The 20,229-nt window shown below is 40.5% G+C and overlaps 1 protein-coding gene across 1 annotated transcript in view; it reads right to left on the bottom strand.

Moving 5' to 3' along the window:
• SMARCD2 (SWI/SNF related, matrix associated, actin dependent regulator of chromatin, subfamily d, member 2) overlaps positions 1 to 20,229 on the bottom strand; it is a 654,116-nt gene that overhangs the window by 155,456 nt on the left and 478,431 nt on the right. The window contains exon 10 of the mRNA XM_044055380.1: positions 8,312 to 8,447. Coding sequence (XP_043911315.1) covers positions 8,312 to 8,447 — 136 coding nt within the window. The remainder of the gene's footprint in view (positions 1 to 8,311; positions 8,448 to 20,229) is intronic.

Raw genomic sequence — 20,229 nt, 5'->3', positions numbered from 1 at the left:
CACTGTACAAACACGTACATAAATGCATGGAACTATTCATATCCAACAGAACCAAGACACTCTCCTCCAAAAAAAGGAAGCCAATCTGGTGGTCCCCTGCCACAAATAAACTCTACAACAGAAGGAAGAAACTGTTGCAGAAAAAGAAGTCGTCCCAAGACTGGAAAAACTCCCTTATTAGCCTCAACAAAAAGTTGAGATCCCTCATCAAAACCTCCAAAGCCAGCTATGAAGGCAGAATTGTGGCAGACACTAAAAACACCCACAAAGCCTTCTATAGTTATATGAATAATCTCTATGGCAATACCCAGGTTTGCTCTGAGTTACTGCACAATGGTACCTCAATATACTAAGCCAACAGATATTGCCAACATGCTGGCTGACATATTCAGTGCCAGCTTTACGTCCCCCCCCCAAAGGACCAATCACAATACTGGAGGAATGCCAGGCACCCAGCATTACTGCAGCACAGGTTAAAGCTGCATTGTCCAAGTCCAATAATACAGCTTCCATGGGACCCTACATGAACTGCAAAATGAACTGGCACCACATCTGTGTGCCCTGTTCAATCACAGCCACACCTCAGGCTTTGTCCCTACCGAATGATGTACTGGTACAGTCATCCCTCTCCATAAAGGGGGAGCTACTACAGACCCTGGGAATTATCGCCTCATTGGTCTGATGAGTCTGACATGTAAAGGCTATGGAGCGCATCATCATGGACCTAATTAACAAGGATATAGGGAATCTCCAAACTCTATATCCCACACAATTTGGTTTTGTGGAAGGTAGATCATGCCTGCTCAATCTAGTTGACTTCTTTGAGTCAGTCACCAGAGCTGTGGATGAGGGCAAGGCAGTTCATACAGCCTACCTCGATCTGGCTAAGGCCTTTTATACCTTTCCCCACTCAGGAATTATTGACAACCTCACCAAACTAGGCATCAACCCGTATATCACTAGGCGGGTTGCAAATTAGCTCATAGATGGAACCCACAGTGTGAAAGTAGCAGATTCCAAGTCAGACTGCCGACCAGTCATGACTAGAGACCCACAGGGAATGGTCCTGGGTCTTCTCCTGTTTGGTATCTACTTCTCAGAAATCCAGGCCAACACGGACGGACTCTGGCTGACCAAGTTCGCAGATAACTGCAAGCTGGGAGCCATTATTAACTCCCCAAGTGATGTAGATATCCTACAGAAAGGCCTCAATGAGACCAATGACTGGTGTCGAAACCATGGCCTTAAACTTAATGCCAAAAAATGCGTTGTCATTCCCGTTGGGAAAAACTCAGTTCCCACTAATTACCACATTGATGGGAGCCCACTGAAGGCATTATAAGAGATCTGGGGACACAGGTTGACAGTAGCCTCTCCTTTGACCACCACACTGCCACTGTGGTCAGAAAGTCCTTCTATGTGGCACATCTCATTACCAAGGGCTCTGCATCCAGGAAGAAAGAGGTCATCATCTCTCTCTACTCTTCCTTCATTAGGCCAGTCAGAGTACAATGCCCCATTTGGTATGTACCTCACTAGACACCTGCAACAGCTGGAAAGGCCACAAAAATACCTCACGAAGAGGATCCTAGAGCTTAAACACATGCGCTACATGGACAGACTCAAAAGAAACTCCAGCTATTCTCTCTCTCATATCGTCTACTAAGAGACGATCTCTGCTTCACTTACAAAGCCATGTCTGACCCAGCTCTGTTAGAAATGATGCATCTAAAGAAATCCCAATCCCTCTGCACTACATGCTCCAGAGACCTTAACCTCATTACCACAATCAGCAAAACATGCTGGAGGGACAGGTTCATAACCCAGAGACTGCCCATGCTCTGGAATAGATTTTCGATACATGTCAAGCAAAGCACCTCACTGGCCTCTTCAAGAGAAATTTTGATGAGTGGATGGGAAATAGAAAGTTCACCTCGGGGATCACTCCAGTGGCGCTACTTGATAGAGGCACTGGGAACTTATGTCGGGCAGCATAATGCCACGGCACTTCTATGGGCTAGGTTTGTAAAGACTCCAGGGCCATTAGCCTAGTACACACCTATGAACCTATGTGGGTGAAATAGTAAAGTGCCTACAAGGCCAAAGCCAGCATCGTTCATAGGTTCATAATTTGATACTAGGCTATCTGATTATTTGACTTTCATGTACTCCAGACTGCCTTCTATTAGAAAGTCTTTTACTCATGTTTTGGTGTCTATAAGATCAGCACAGTGAACATGAAGCTTGAGAGGTGATCAGCTAACAGTTCACACTAGATGAAGAAGACACTATAAATCAGCATAGTGAACGTGAAGCTTGAGAGGTGCTCCGCTAACAGTTCACACTAGATGAAGAAGACACTATAAGATCAGCATAGTGAACATGAAGCTTGAGAGGTGATCAGCTAGCAGTTCACACTAGATGAAGAAGACACTATAAGATCAGCATAGTGAACGTGAAGCTTGAGAGGTGCTCAGCTAACAGTTCACACTAGATGAAGAAGACACTATAAGATCAGCATAGTGAACGTGAAGCTTGAGAGGTGCTCAGCTAACAGTTCACACTAGATGAAGAAGACACTATAAGATCAGCATAGTGAACGTGAAGCTTGAGAGTTGATCAGCTAACAGTTCACACTAGATGAAGAAGACACTAAGATCAGCATAGTGAACATGAAGCTTGAGAGGTGATCAGCTAGCAGTTCACACTAGATGAAGAAGACACTAAGATCAGCATAGTGAACGTGAAGCTTGAGAGGTGCTCAGCTAACAGTTCACACTAGATGAAGAAGACACTATAAGATCAGCATAGTGAACATGAAGCTTGAGGGTGATCAGCTAACAGTTCACACTAGATGAAGAAGACACTATAAGATCAGCATAGTGAGAGAGGTGCTCAGCTAACAGTTCACACTAGATGAAGAAGACACTATAAGATCAGCATAGTGAACATGAAGCTTGAGGGTGATCAGCTAACAGTTCACACTAGATGAAGAAGACTCTGTATGATCAGCACAGTGAACATGAAGCTTGAGAGGTGATCAGCTAACAGTTCACACTAGATGAAGAAGACACTATAAAATCAGCATAGTGAACATGAAGCTTGAGGGTGATCAGCTAACAGTTCACACTAGATGAAGAAGACACTATAAGATCAGCATAGTGAACATGAAGCTTGAGGGTGATCAGCTAACAGTTCACACTAGATGAAGAAGACACTATAAGATCAGCATAGTGAACGTGAAGCTTGAGAGGTGCTCAGCTAACAGTTCACACTAGATGAAGAAGACACTATAAGATCAGCATAGTGAACATGAAGCTTGAGGGTGATCAGCTAACAGTTCACACTAGATGAAGAAGACACTAAGATCAGCATAGTGAACGTGAAGCTTGAGAGGTGATCAGCTAGCAGTTCACATTAGATGAAGAAGTCATCCTCGTGGCTCTAGGTGAAGAAGGCATCCTCTCTTCATGGCAGGTTCCGAGTGTCAGGGACTCAGAATCTTGTGTATTTTTATTTATTTATTTAATTTATTTTACATTTGTTGATTGGGATAGTCCAACTGGATACATGTCCATTTTCGGCGAAGGCCCAGGGACAAAAGTTCCAAAGTAGAACATGCAGTAAAAATCACAAAATGATTACAAGTTACACACAGTTTACAGGCTCCAGTTGAGCAAGCAGGTAATATAATTGTACATTTTTAAAACAGTGCTGAGAAATTGACTAGGCAATGTAACATGATTACAGACTATTGAGGAGGATCTAGTTGGGTTTTGAACAAGGACATAGCCAGTGAGTTTTAAGGTATAGCTTGAGGCTTTTTATGAATAATGAAAATCTGTGACCCCCACATACTTGGTCCAACAAACTAACTCTGCATCAACATCGGTCAATTTGTTCTTCCCTACTCTGCTGGAAGGAAGTCAGGAAGGGACATCAGGAATGACAACCTTCACCCATTCATCATCATCATCATCATCCTAGTCTGGGTTAGGAATTTTTTTTTTGGTCCCAGTACTCACCTCTGTTGGCCAATGCCTACTATACTGCACATGGGGTGGGGGCATGCTACTACATCAAGACAACAGTGGGGGTATATTTCCGCATATTAGTAATACTTAGTTGGGGTTCACTGAACTCTGTACCCTCCCCAGTCCTTGTGCACACACCTGCACTTCATAGCCTTCCAGCAGACAGCAGCCCTGGGATGACAGTCTGATAACCCCCCAGGATGGCCGAGCCAGCTGTTCTGGCAGACATCTCCCCAGGGACGAGACTTTGACAATACCCCCTCCCCCGGGATGGCTGAAGCAGCTGTTCAGCCGACGGCACCACTGGGATGTGACTTTGACAGCACCCCCTCCTTAGGATGGCTGAATTAGCTGTCCCTTTCCAGTCCTCTGTGGATAGCCCCTGTAGCACCTTGGCTACTAGATGAACTCCAGTTACTAGGGCTGTAGTCATGGCCAAAACATTAACACAGCAGACCCAGTAAGAAACTGGATACATTTATTCCAAAAGGGCTTCTCTTCTTCTTTGTTTCATTACAGTCCCTTTTGATACAGCATCTCTTCACTAGGGGGTATACCTTTCTCTGCACAACTAACCTCCACCTTTAAAAAATAAATATGCAGGATTCGGCATACTTTTTTTCCAATGTGTTGGCAAAGCTACTGTGAGGTTAATTCCACAATGCAGAAATCAATTCCACAACAAGTCTTGACAACATGGATAATATGCTTTTATGTTTACTGCAAATGCAATGTGCTGACAGGGCTACACCTTACTGAATTATTTTTTATTTCATGAACCATGAAATTACTACCAACTCTTCCCGCTCCATATATAGGTTCATAGGTAGGTACTAGGCTATCTGCCCAAGGGCATTTATAAGCCTAGCCAGAGCGTGTCAGCTTTCGCCACCCCATTGACTAATTAACTGAGCCTCTGTCAAGAAGGGCCAATGAAGTGATCCCAGAGGTGTATTTTCTGTTACCCATCCACTCGTCAAGGCTTCCCTTGAAGAGTGTTAGTGAGGGGGCTCTGCCTAATGTAGTTAGGAATTTTGTTCCAAAGCATGGGGAGTCTCTGTGACAGGAATCTATCCCTCCAGCATGTTCTATTTATTGTTGTGGCGAGGTTTAGCTCACTAGAGTGAGTGGCTCGCAGTGACTTGGATGTCTTTAGGTGGAGCATGTCCATCAATTCTGAGTTGGACATGGCTTTGTAAGTCAGGCAGAGATCACCTCTGAGTAAGCGATATGCCACTGAGTACAGCTGGAGTTTTTCCAGTCGGGCTGCATAGGATATATGTTTGAGGCCAGTAATCCTCTTGGTGAGGTACGTTTGGAGTCTTTCCAGCTGTTGGAAATGTCTTGTGAGGTACATCCCAAATGGGTCATTGTACTCTATGATGAGTCTGATGAGTTACGAGTAGAGGGGCACTCTAACCTCTATTTCTAGATGCGAACCCTTTAGTAATTAAATGGGCTACATAGAAGGATTTCCTAACTACTTTGGCAATATGATTGTCAAAGGAGAGATTGCTTTTTACCTGGGTCCCCAGATCTCTTATTACCTATTCTGTATTAAGGGGGTTGCCACCTATGTGGTAATTCATGGGTGTTTTGTTTTTCCCAAACGGGATGACTATGCATTTTTTTGGCATTTATGGCTCCCAGTTTGCAGTCATCAGCGAACTTGGTTAGCCATAGTCCTCCTGTGTTTGCCTGTACGTCTGAAAAGTATACGTCGAACAGTAGGGGTCCCAGGACCGAGCCTTGTGAGACACCAATTGTGACTGGTTTAGAGTCGGACCTGGAGCCCGCTATTCTTACCGTGTGAGCTCTGTCTGTAAGCCAGTTAGCAACCCATCTCGTGACATAGGGGTTTATGTTCAGGCTGGTGAGTTTTTCTATAATTCCCGAGTGGGGAATGGTGTCAAAAGCCTTAGTGAGGTCAAGGTAGGCTGTGTGAACTACCTTCCCCTCATCTATGGCCTTGGTGACTGTCTCGAAGAAGTCAACCAGGTTTAGCAGGCATGATCTGCCCTTAATAAAGCCAAACTGGGTCGGGTCAAGTGTTTCGAGGTTCCCAATGTCTTTGTTAATGAGTTCCATGATGATGCGCTCCATAGCCTTGCAGACGAGGCTAATCAAGCTTATGGGGCAATAGTTACTAGGGTCAGTTGTGGCCCCTCCTTTGTGGAGGGGAATAACCATTGTTGTGCACCATTCTATGGGCATGTAGCCTGTGGAGAGGCTGAGGTTGAACAGTGTGTTTAGGTAGGGGGGTTAGTTTGTTCTGTAGTTCGTGCAAGATGCAGCCTGGGACACCATCTGGCCCCATTAACGCTGTGCTTTTGGCTTTTGAAAGGGCTGTTTTCACCTATGCGTCTGTGATTTCCAGGACACTACACTATTCCGGTATTGTTGTGGGCCCTTTTGGGGGTGAGAGGGGGGTGAAGTTTGCACTGAATCTATCTCCCAGGATGTTGGCAATATCAGTGGGTTCAGTATATTTTGTGCTATTTTGCACTAGCTCAGAGCATATCTGCGAGTTGCCACTTAGATTCTTGACATAGCTAAAGAAGGCTTTGTGGTTATCTTTCAAATCCTTGGCTATTTTTCTTTCGAAGTTAGCCTTGGAGAATTTTATGAGGGACCTTAGTTTCTTACTGATACTGTTCAGGGATGTCTTTCCTTCTTGGGATTTGCTTTTTTTCTGAACTAGTTTCCTCCTTCTATTGTATAGCCTGTTTATGGCAGGGGTCCACCAGACTGGCTTCTTTCTCTCTTGTAGGTGCTCAAAGAGTGCATTTGTAAAGGTTCCTGCATCTTGGACACGTTATCCCTTAGCATGGGGGCTGTGAAACTTACCACCTTTGTCTTAAGTAAGGTGAAGTTTGCTACAGAAAAGTTTTTCACTGTGGCTTCCTTGGTTGGAGTTGGTGGTGTGGTTTGGACATCCAGAGTGATTAGTTTATGGTCTGATCTAACCAGTGACGGGTTGACCTCCGGTGTGGAACACCTGTCGCCCATGTTGGTGATGACCAGGTCCAATATGCTTTCACCTCTGGTAGGGGAGTTTACCAGCTGATCCAGGGCATTTGTGTTGATAAAGGGTAATTGAAATTGCCCAATATCAGGTTGTTTGGTAGGACGTTCATGTTTTTCAGTATCTCCAGAAAGGCGGAGTGGTGGTCCTGGGTCATGGAGGGTGATCTGTAGCAGGCCACAATTTGCATTGCAGATTTGCCTGATGTTAGTTGCACATGGATGATCTCGGAGGTATTATGCTGCGCCACTAACCTGGCGGTGTAGGTATCCTTGATGAATATGGATACACCCCCTCCTTTTGTGTTTCAGTCCATGTTCTGTGTCCGAAATGTGTGGTATGAGTTGTAGTCTGGTAGTGCTGGGGTGCTGTGGAGCCTTGAACCAGGTTTCAGTTACTGCACAGATGTCGATGTTCTCCGTACTGAGAAGTGCTTTGAGCGCGTGCATTTTGAGATTTAAACTCCTGGCGCTGAGTAGCATAACCCTCGTTTTTTTATTTGTGCTGTTTATGGAAGTGGGTTTGACTTTTGAGCCTTGCCTAAAAAAGGCACTATGGGGGAAGCAAGAGCCTTGGCCAGTATTCGAAAACCTAGGGGTGGCAAGTGCAAGCCATCTCTTTTGAAGCAACGAGGCTTGTCGAGCATGTCGTCCCATGCTGACAGACACTGGATCCCCTTTGAATGACATCAGAAGCTTAGCCAATTGTTGAAATTGATAATTATTTCTTTATACTGCAGTATCACTCTTGGTGAGGGCAAGATGCTACTCAGGGTCAGGGTCATACGCCTGGGCTACATGATCAGAGAGCTCTTCCATGTCTCTTTTCATGTAGTCCAGGGAGGTATGTCTCAGGTCATTCACACCAACATGAACAATGACAGAGTCATATTTGTACTTATTCTAGAGTGACCTGAGTGCTTGTGTTATGTGGCAGATTCTGGCTCCCGACAGGCAGCATGTGTTGCAGCAGGGCAATTAGTTTTACTGCCAACACCGATTTCTGCACGTATACTGTAGGTGACCAGCTACTTAAAGAACTAGTCCTAAGCTTCCCACATCTGTGCTGTAGATGGCCAGCTACTCTCCACAAAACCAATGCTGACCTCTCCACACGTGAGCTGCATACGACCAGCTCCTTCCCACAGTGCCAGTGCTGACCTCCCCACAACAGGCCTAGTATGTAATCTGTACATGTTGCCATGTTTGGTTAAGAGCCTACCACAACTATTGAATGGGAAATGCAAACAAACCTTCATGTCAAGCGCTGCAATCTCCTGCTGGTTAGTTGTCGATGCGAGAAAGTTGCTCATTTGGCTCTTAAGTGGATCATCTACTTCAACATCTATGTCGTAACAAGCAGTCTTCTTCTGGTCATTAGGATCAACACTAAAAGATGAAAAGTAGAAAGATTTTTGGAACCTCACAACCATATGGCTGTTAACAGCATATTTAAACATTTTTTCTATCAATCTGAAACATACAAGCCTTTTAACAAAATTAGGTACTGTAAAGGAATGTTTACTCACTTATAATATTTTGATTCTGTGTCATGTGTTCACAAATAGAATATGACACCAGCAGAAAGAACACAGTTATCACTGGAGGCAAAAACTGCTAATGTGGGATCAGGCTTCTGAGGCCTTGTGAGCCAAACTTGATAACTACTGTGGTACATGAAAAAGGGGCAACTCAGAAGTGTGCACACTTTCCACACTTGGTAGTTACTGTGGCACATGACAAAGGGGTGACTCACAAGCGTGCACACTTTCCACATGCCAGTGCCACAGCTGCTGAAATGAAAAGTACTAGGTGCGGTCTTAAATTCCCCCAGTGATGTGAGCATCCTCCAAGAGGGCCTTACGCAAAATAATGACTGGTGCCAGAAACATAGCCTCAAACTGAATGCCAAGATGTGCATCATTATCCCCTTTGGGGAAAATGGTGTCCCCACTAATTATCACAATAATAACATCATACTAAGCATGCAATCAGTCATGAGAGACTTGGGAATCCAGGTTGACAGCAATCTGACTTTTGACCACCAGGTTGCCTCTGTTGTACAGACGGCTTTCTATATGGTCCACCTCATAAATAAGAGTATTTCATCTAGGAACAAGGAGGCCTTAACATCTCTGTACGCCTCCCTTATCAGACCCCCCCTTAATTGAGTACAATGGCCCCTTAAGCGTGTATCTTGCCAAGAACATTCTGCAGCTGGAGAGACCACAGAGGTTCCTGACCAGGAAAATCCAGGGTCTCAAACACCTACCATATACAGATATGCTAAAAAGCCCTGCCCCTCTACTCAGTCTCATACAGACTGCTCAGAGGTGACCTGTGTCTGGCATACAAGACCATCTCTGACCCAGCCTTGATGGAATTGCTGCACATTAGTAAGTCAAACTCCATTTGTGCAACCTGCAAGCAAGGTCTTAACCTGGTCTATGACATTAATAGAACTTGTTGGTGGGATAGATTTGTGTCCCAAAGACTCCCCCCATCTGTGGAATAGACTCCCTCTCCATGTCAAGCAGAGTACTTGTCTAGCTCTCTTTAAGAGGAACCAGAACGACTGGATGGAAACAGAAAATACACCCTTGGGATCCCACCTGTGTCCCTGCTGGACAGGGGAAACAGGTGCTGACTTTGAGGCAACATGGGTGAAATTCTTGGCTAGACTTACAAGGGCGCCCGGGCCATCTCCAGGCCAACAGCCCAGTCTCATCCTTTGAACCCATGATACGTACGTTACGGGTTTCCTGGGTCATAGAGGGGTGCCTATAGCTTGCAAGGAAGTGGAAAAGCTCAAATGCATTGTCCTGTTTGACCAGCCTTGAGGTATATTTATTTTTGATACAAGTTAAGACACCTCCACCTTTGGTCCCTGTTATAGCATTGGGATGTCAAGCAATGTTAGGACACCAGCTTACAGAAATCTTCCCTGATTAGCATGTGAGAACAATCTTTTATGTGAATGCCAGTGACATAAAATAATACAAAGCTGCATGGAAATACAATGCTTGGCTAAAAGAGCATCAGCCAAGATAAGATGGTGCTTATGAATAATTCCTCTCTTTATCAAGGCATAATTATTAATGTAAGAAAATATTTATGTTGAAAATAATTCCTCTAATAATCAAATGTCAGACAACAGATGCAAAAGATTTTGCAGTGTTTTTTTAGAATTATTAGCTCAGCTACTTGTTAGGAAAAAATAGAATGGAAAGGTCACAGCAGCCTGAAACAAGGGTCACACACTGATGTATTGTAACAGCAGGGAATGGCTCTTTTATTAGAAGTTGTATAAAACATGTATTAATCAGTACTTTTCTGTTTCTATCAAAACACTCCTAAACTCTATGTGCAAAGAATACAAATAATGTAAAATACATTATTTGTAAAATGTACATATATGCCATAAACATCAAAGAATCAGGAAATGTATATTATTCTATTTCATACATTATCTATAGAATGAAGTTGTGCCTTGCATATACATGCTGCGGACGTTATATGAAGTTTAGCTTATGTATTACTTTGTAAGTTGCAAATGTTCATTAATTCTGAATTATTCAACAGTAGCAATAATGCAAACTGCAGCTGTAATAATAAATACTTTTTCTCATTAGAAATGTTATAAGACAATTAAGCAGTAAGAACATATGATGACAAAGCAAGCTGAAGCAAGAAATGATTACTTTGTACTTGTTACAAAACAGGAAAACCTGTTAGTCTACTGTAGCAGCACTTTTAAAATAACTTGTAAAACAACTTAGGACACATTGCATGACCAACTTTGGACACAATGTATTTATATCTAAAGAGGCAGGACTGCATTTCTCAAGAACTGTATAAAAGTCCTGGGGTTCAAAATGGCCGCTGTTCTGCGAGCACTGCTATCACCTAGGTCTCGATATACCCTGGATTAAAACAAACCCAGAAGGCAACGCAGAATTAATAATACAGAAATAACTGTAGATATTTACTGCTAATATCATCAAGCAAACAAAAGAGGAAGAAAAAGTGACAGATTCAGCTCAGAAACAGCAGGATTAACTAAGATTTCTGAATAACAGCTTAAGCAATGTGCTGCTAAGGCCCTGCATCTGACTGCAAGATTGGTAAAACACTATACAGCAAGATGTCAAAAGAGGAAAATAATATGGAAACAACAACAACTAAGACCAAATTCTCAGTACTAGCCCCACCGGAGAAAGACACAACTTCAAAAAGACAACTAAACAAACTGACAACTCTAAAAATACAAATAAATCCAAGACAGACCAGCCAGCTAATCTGGAAGACATAAAATCTGCCTTATTACCTATCCAGCAAGCATTAAAGGACTTATCATTACAATTTCAAACCTTTGGTGACTCATTCAGACAAATAATATCCGGAATGGAAAAATTTGAGTCCAAAATAATAGAAAATGAAATAAAAATAGACTCTATTTCTCAAAAAACTGATGCCCATGACAAAGAAATACAAAACTTATAAGCAAAATTAACAGACCTGGAAGCAAGATCTCGAAGGAACAATATCATCATCAGAGGAATACCTGAAACTGTACTTCATAACAATCTAATACCAACAATCAAGCAAATAATAAATTCCCTGCTAGAGGAACCTGAAGAAATGCAGCAAATAACAATAAAGAGCCCACACAGCCATGAGGGAAATGCAAACACCACTGAAACCAAGACCTGTCTATATTAAAATATTAAACTACCAAGATGTAAATAAAATCATACTGGCAGCAAAGAAAAAAGGCACACTCACCTGGAATAATAATAAAATCTCCTTTGCTCAAGACCTCCCAATACAAATAAGACAAGCAAGACAACTACTATCTCCATACTGCTGGTTTCTAATAGAAAAAAAAATCAAATTCCAGATGAAATATCCACATCAGTTAATCTTTTACATCAAAGAGGTTAAATACATGGTTGCTAACCCCAAAGAGGCAAAAGAGACAGTCCTAGCTGTTTTCAAGCAAATTCCACATTCAGAGGTGAAATAAATCCACAAGAAAAAGATGGGGGTCCCTTGGATGAGGGGGCGACCCCATTCACGAGCACTCTGGCTGGGATCCAACTCTGGAATCTTCCCCTTGCTGTCTAGGCCCTTGGGTCATTGATGTGAGCCATGAGGAACACAGGAAAGGGAAGTACAGCCTGGGTGGAAACCAAAAATGAACTGCTGTTTCCGATGCATGAATATAGGAAGGAAGTTCCCAACTCGGATATTGGCTTGAAAATTCAGTCCCCCTAGGCTTTTGATGGCTTCATTAAGAACAGTCAGACAAAATGGATTTCAGCAAGCTCCAAAGGATTTTACTGCCTGAAAAATGAAAATTGATCTGCACCAGCTAAAAGAAGAAAACTGCACCACAGATGTCAACCAACCTGCAAGCAAAACCTTGAAGAAATAAGGTACTGTTGAACTGAACCATTCATTAAAACAGTACACCCAGTACTGTGTAGGTGAATGAAACTCCAGCCTTAAATAACAGGCAAGAAATAAACTGTCAGAATTATGCTAGCTCATAGATTAATATTGGGAAAAAAAGGGAAACAATTGTTAAATGTTTTATGTAAATACTAGAAATGTGTTAAAGGATCCTGGAGAAAAGTAATCTCAGGAAATTAGTAAAATAACCTAACAATCCTGGGATAATGTAAATATAGCCTTAATATGTCAACTATAGCAGAAGGACTGCTTCGCTAAGCTGTTTTTCTTTTTTTTTTTTTGTCTCTCTATACTTCCTACTTCTGTTAAATAGGTGCCAAGTATATATTTTATAACCCACACAGATTGATGTGGAAAAAACATTACAGGCCACCAAAGAAGGCCAAAACCTGAATAAGTAAAGGGGAGGAAAAAGAAGTCAAATGAGAGAAAAATGTAAAAATGACAAGATTGATTGTTTAACAATATTACTATGGTACACATATTGCTATAATTTACTGAGAAATGTATATTAATGTGCTGTTTTAAAAATACTATTAGAAAGAATTAGTCACAAGACAAAAACGATACATGCTGTACCTTAAATGCAATACCATAATTGTATAAATAATATGTTGGAAGAGGCTAGGGATATTAAGTAGCAGTGTTTGTTGAGGGAACTAGTTTGTTCAGCTTTGTCCACATTGTTTATAGTAACACGGGGGATACTATGGAGTAAATCTATATCTAAAAAGAAAACACATTCCAAGATTAGACGTAAAGGTAAACCATATAATGAACCTTCATCCTCCCCCCCTGATTATTCCTGGTCCAGGGATATAGTGGTTAGGCACAGTGTAGGGACGGGGATAAATAGATGCTTTCCTAAACCATCACACAGTAACACATACAAAACTAACGAAACAAAACTAATATACATGGCATATCTACGGAATACACCTAATAAATAAATGTGGGAAATAGAATCATGGAATGTTAAAGGGCTCCAAAACAAGAAGAAAAGAAAACTATTCTTACACCTTACGTTAAAAACCACCGCCAATCTCATACTACTACAAGAAACGCATGACTGCAGAGCAATGGGCAGAAATTAGCAGGAAGAAATGGATAAGTCAAATCATAGCTTCAGACGGGAAAACCAACAGTGCTGGGGCTGCCATAATAATTAAAAACCAATTTAAGGAAAAAATACTTAAAACCAAAGCTGACAAGGAGGGAAGATGGTGCTATGTAACATTTAATAGTCCTACAATACCAAAACCTATAATGGTACTTAATGTTTACGCACCCTGTAATAACCAACAACACTTTTTTATGTCATTATACCCAACCTTAAACCAATTTAAAGATCACTACCTAGTGATTGGAGGAGACTGGAATACATATCAAAACCCAGAAAAGGATAAATCTAATCTGACCAAATCACATAATAAACAAGCCACATTAGCCCTTAATGAACTCAAACAAGATTTCAAACTATATGACCCTTTTAAACATGGGAACAGTGCAGATAAAACAGGGAAATTCACATTCTATTCGCAATGCCACAAAATGTTGTCAAGGATAGACTTCTTCTTAATCTCTGACATATTCAGTAACATGGACCCAACAATAACTATACATACCAGGTTCTTTTCAGATCACTCCAAAATCACACTGAACATTAACTGGGACAAAAAGATATATTTAAAGAATAGGGGTCATAATTGGTCATTAAACCCTAATTTACTTTCCAAAATGGATGTAATAAAAGAAACAGAAGCAATACTAAAAATAGCACTTACAAATATCACTAACTCCCAAGTACCAACTGACATAGAATGGGCTGCAACCAAAGCACGAATCAGAGGATTGTTTATCAAAAAAGCAGCATACTATAAAAAAATACAACTGAAAGAGGAGCATATACTGAAAGGGAAAATAGAGCATCTTGAAAAAGAACTAATAAATAACCCTAAGAACCAAACAGAAGCAGAACTTTTAAAACTGCAAAGGGATCTATACAGGTTAGAAACCAGGAACCTATCTTTTTATGAAGCCAGAATGTTAGCCACTTACACAGAAGAAGCTCAAATACCATCTAGAGCTCTGGCCAGAATTATCTGCCAACACAAAAATGCCTCCACTATATCAGAAATAAACTACAGAGACAAAAACTACACAAAAATGAAGACATTGTTAAAACATTTGAACAAATATACTCTCAAATATATGGAGCACAAATACTACAAACCTCAAAGGAAGATAGAACTCTTTTTCTTCAAAAACTGAAATTCCCTAAACTCAATTTAGACCAACAAAAAAACTAACTGAGCCGATATCCATCAGTGAAATTATTACAACAATCAAACACTTAAAAGTGCATAAGGCTCCGGGTCCGGATGGACTCACATCAGAATTTTACAAAGCATTTTCCCCCTTGATAGCCAAACTACTATACTATACACTGAATTACATAATAAACTATAAAATAAATGATATCCACTTTAATGCCTCTAAAACTATATTTATATTAAAAGAACACACAGACCCCAAAAACCCCGACAGATACAGACCCATCTCCCTCTTAAATATAGATACTAAAATATTTACCTCTATACTTGCAAACAGAATGAAAAATCTGATAGAAAAAATCCTCTCCCCAGAACAATCCGGTTTTACAAAACATAGATAGACTAGTGACAATACATTAACATTAGCTGCACTAATATCCTACGCTAACCGATACAATATCAACATCTACACAATGGTAGTGGATGCCCACAAGACATTTGATAGGGTTAATCTAGAATTCTTACTCCAAACACTACCCTACTTTAATATACCCAATAACTTCATTCAGATCATCCAAACTCTCTATAGCAACCCATACACATCTCTGTATATAAATAAAACTTGGTCAAATAGGATCCTAATAAAAAATGGAACAAGACAAGGATGCCCACTATCACCCTTCCTGTTTAACCTATACCTGGAACCACTCTTTCTATACAATAAACAAAATACACATCACAATCCTCCACTACACCAAATTCAGATATAAACAAAATAATAGCTGCAATTGAACATTTCTCGACTATGTCTAACTACAAACTAAACCTTAATAAAACTAATATTTTTCCCCCTAAAAACACCCAAACTCATCTCACTAATACCATTGTTAAACACAATAAAAATTAAAGAAGAAACTAAATACCTGGGAATCACCTTTTTCCAGAGTAACAAAGACTTCTACCAACACAATGTAAACCTTAAATGGCAAAATATAATGCAAGACTGCAAAAGATGGAACAACCTAAAACTACCATTCTTGGCCAAAGTATCAATAATCAAAATGAACATTTTACCTAGATTAATGTATATATTCATGACATCACAGACAACAATACATAATAAATTCTTCAAACAAATTCATACCTTCCTAGCAAAATTTATATGGGAACCCAAAAAAACAGAATCTTCTATCCAAAATTAACACTCCCCAAAAGCAAAGGAGGACTACCAGATTTTAAAATGTACTACTCGATCATTAACACTAACAGAATATTGAGAATAGCTGAACATAACCCGTCAATGGAAAATTGGTCTCCTCTCTGGGTGACAATATATTATAGATATATTAAAGCTCTAGGTTTCAATCCCAAAGCACTTCCATTCCTGAAGCAGAAAGAAATACAAACTTATAACATTATAGAGCCCTTAAAACATTCTATCAACCTAGCGCAAAAACTCTATCAATTCTTGAACCTTAGACATGCCATGACAATACTGCAACCCCTTCATAAAAAACCAAATTTAAAATAAACAATAAGATGCTGGACCTAGTCCCTTTTCCCAGACTAAAAGATAAAACAATCCAAGATATCTATCCCTACCTTAGCTGTTCAATACAAGAAATGAGGACCAACTTAAACCTCCCTAAATCACACATAATAATCCTAAGACAAATCAAAGAACTGTGTTCCAGTTATCTCCAAAATATTACTATGACCAATAGTGACATAGAAACTTGTAGCAGGCTTTGGAAAACTATTATCACAACAAAGAAAACTATTACCAATTCATATAAAATGATAAATGAAATCAAATACCAGAAGGACCTCCTCTTCTCTAACTACTGGAGAAAATTAAACCATCCATAGATGATCAGCAAATAAGCCAGGCAATCAATCTAACACTGAAGATTCTACCCCTCAAAAAGTTAGCATACACTCAGCTCATGATCAATAATAATGCTTATTTTACACCTGCAATCCTACACAAATTTAACACATCAAAATCACCTTTCTGCCCACACTGTAAGGACCAGATAGCTGACTTAATCCATGTATTTTGGAGCTGTAAATGTGTCTATAAACTCTGGAACTCTCTCAAGGTACAATTACAAAAAAATCAACCTTAACTTGGGAATTCACTCTGTTACACATTCTCCCACCCAACATCCCAAGAAAACAAGCAAATACACTTTTAACAATTTTCCTACTAATGAAACTGTATATAGCTTTTAAATGGCTAGATACGATAAATATCTCTTGGGAGGGTTTTAAACAAGTAGCTATACAACACCTTTTAGCTCATAAAATAGTAATAGATAAAAGAAACAAAAACATAAAATCCAGAGAAATTTGGAAACAAACGTTTAACATCATATTAGCATAATTCATCACACAGCAACTTAGAAATACACTATAATGGAACCAAAGAACACATACAAGTTCAGATATTAAATAATAACTTAGATATTACGAATGTATATACTGTCTATATAACTGTGGAATTAACAATGAAAGCATCTATGTACATAGTGTAAATAGATATGTTGTATGACCTATATCCTGTGGTATTTGACATCAGTGTATAATATATGTATATGTGTGTATGTGTATGTATATATATAGATATGTGTATGTATGTATGTGTATATATATATATATATATATATATATATATATATATATATATATATATATCTGCACATGGTCATGTTGTAAGATGGTTTTTATTTGTGACACTTATTAATGTAAAAATAACAATTATTGAAAAAAAAAAAAAAGAACTGTATAAAAGTCCTGTACTCAGTGGTGTATTTTGTCAGTCAGCCAAATTAGCAAGTCAAGGAATAATAAAAACAGCACTGACCATGGGATGCCTTGCTTTGCTAATCATTTATTTTTCTTGTTCTTCTAACTGCCTGTATTTTTTGCTCATAGGTGCAGTGCTTGTAGATACTTTTACAGTCCCGGTCTACGATAGCTGGTCTAAATGTCTAAATATATGGAAGGCATTATAGCCTTGCACTGCCAGTGCACTCTCCATGGCTTTAAACCATGTTGCAGTGACCGCACAAACATCAGCATTGTCTAGGGTGAGGAGAATTTGAAGGGGGTAGAGTATTTTGTTTAGACTCCTAGCACTGAGCAGTAACACCTTTAGATTTTCTTTGTTTTGATTTGCCTTGTTGGAAGTACTTTCAGTTTGGCATTGCCTAAAAAAGGAGTTATGGGGGAGGATGATGCTTTAACAAACATTCAGAAGCCTAGAGGGTAGACATGCAGACCATCCCTAGCAAAGCAGGGGGTCTGTTGAGCATCTCCTTCCAAGCTAACAATACTGCACCCCCTTAGAATGACCACCAGAAACTAAGCCAATTATTCAAGTGAGTCGTCTTCTATTCATATTGTGGCATCATCCTTGGAGAAAGTAAAAGGTAATCGTTCTTCCTACTGCAAAAGTGCACTTCAGGAAATCATTTAGAGATGTCCCTCTGTATCGTATTCTTTCCAGTAGGTATCTCCTGCAAAGTATAGCCAAATATGTGCCGTACGTCACACGTATGCTCCCTGTACAGGATGTAGGGCATAAAGGTGACATACAGATGCAGTTACCATGAATTTCTTTGCCACCAGTCTGAATGCCATGATCACATTTGTCTGAAAGCCCTTTTGCTGTGCTAAATACCTAGCTGTCAGACACATGCCCCTTTGGGGTCTTTTCTTTGGTCTTGTTCTTTTTTGGTTATCCAAGAAGGGAAAAGATCAGTGTGGGAGGAAGATTTCCCATAAGATTGCCACAAACAGTGTCTTTTTGTTTGAGTGCTTTCCACGACCATACCTCTTGTAGCACTTGCAATGTGTTTGTGCTTAAGAGTCTTAGGAGCCAGTTGTCTTCCCTGGTCATCTATGTCAAGAACCAGAGGCTTAAACAGTTAGCACAGGGCAGCATGGTAGAACTGATTAACCCCGAGGTACTCCTGTCAAGTAAGAAGAGGGCCAAGAATCTCAGCCAGATTCCTTGGCTGTCCAGCCTTCACCATACATCTTTCTAGAAGCGAGTGATAGCTCTGCAGGCCACATGGTATTTACTCTAGATTCCTTTGCCATGATCCTGTCTGAAGCCAGCAAGGATCCTTCCTTCTGCATGTCCTCTGTGGCTTTGCAGGAGTCTGGTCCAGATGTCAAGGGGAAACCACAGTTGATCATCTTGGAAGGCCATAAAGTGATTCTGCCCATTCTGGTCAGGGAGGAGGTTCTCAGTTCTCTTACTGAATCCCATCAGAGTTTGGAACCTCCAGTGCTTGTTAGGGCTGATGTCCCTACGAAGAAAAGCAAAAGACTAAGCATTCTGTTGTTCACCCCAAGGATACCCAAAGATATAGGTTCTATATGGTTCCTGAGCATTGTGAATTCTTATTTAAGCATCCTTCGGCTGACCCCGCTGTGGTGTCAATTTCCTTTGGCAAACCTTCCAAGCTCTTGCCCTCTCCCAAGCTTCTGCCTTCTGATAAGGACAGTAGGGCAACAGAGGGGATTGGTACGGTTTTGGGCCAAAATTTACCAAACCCATATGACCAGATATGTCCTGCACTTGATTTCCCAGGCTTGTCAGGTTACTTCTGACCTCCCTGATTCTGAAGGCAAACCTTTTCCTTTATCTTTTTAAGGTTCTACCTCTCAGGTGGCTGGCCACTCTATCAAGTGCAGTTATGATGCTACCGATGCTTCTTCCAGAGCTGCTGCCTTTGAGTCTGTCATGGGGCATTACTCTCGGCTTCATCTGCAGTCTTTACATGAGGACATTAAGGCTAAGTTGTTAGATCCTCCCTTGGATAATATAAATTTCTTTGGGACTGCTGCTGCTTCTGCTGAATTGTTTAAGTAGGCCATAATTTTGTCCCCCCTACACCCTATCCCCAAGTTCCAGGGAAATTATACTACTAGGTCTGCTCTTGTTTGCAGGCAGCCACATCAGGTCTCTAAAGGTAGGAAGAATGATAGGCAAGCTCCTCTGGCTCCCAAATCGCCAACTTCAATCTTCAAACAAAATCTACTTGACATCTATAAGCCTTACAAAAACTGTGGTCAAAGTCTGTACTCACAACGTCTGGAATGTGATCCCTGCACCAATCAGGGTGATACATAACATTCATTTATTTATTTATTTAAAGTGCTACTAAAGGAATTCCTCTGAGTCCTGGCTTTGTACTCTCTGCTTTCCTGCTCCTCTAATACCTATACACACCCTCCCTCTCCTTCTCCTTGTTTTGATTTCTATTACTTTTATTCTCCCTCTCCTTCTCCTTGTTTTGATTTCTATTACTTTTATCCTCCCTCTCCTTCTCCTCATTTTGATTATCCTCCCTCTCCTTCTCCTTGTTTTGATTTCTATTGCTTTTATCCTCCCTCTCCTTGTTTTGATT

Source organism: Protopterus annectens, chromosome 13.part0 (genome assembly GCF_019279795.1).
Source record: "Protopterus annectens isolate FY-2018-M chromosome 13.part0, PAN1.0, whole genome shotgun sequence".
In the NCBI taxonomy this organism is placed as follows: Eukaryota; Metazoa; Chordata; order Ceratodontiformes; family Protopteridae; genus Protopterus; species Protopterus annectens.
The sequence above is the reverse complement of the archived record's forward strand: the minus strand, read 5'-3'. Positions and strand labels throughout refer to the sequence as shown.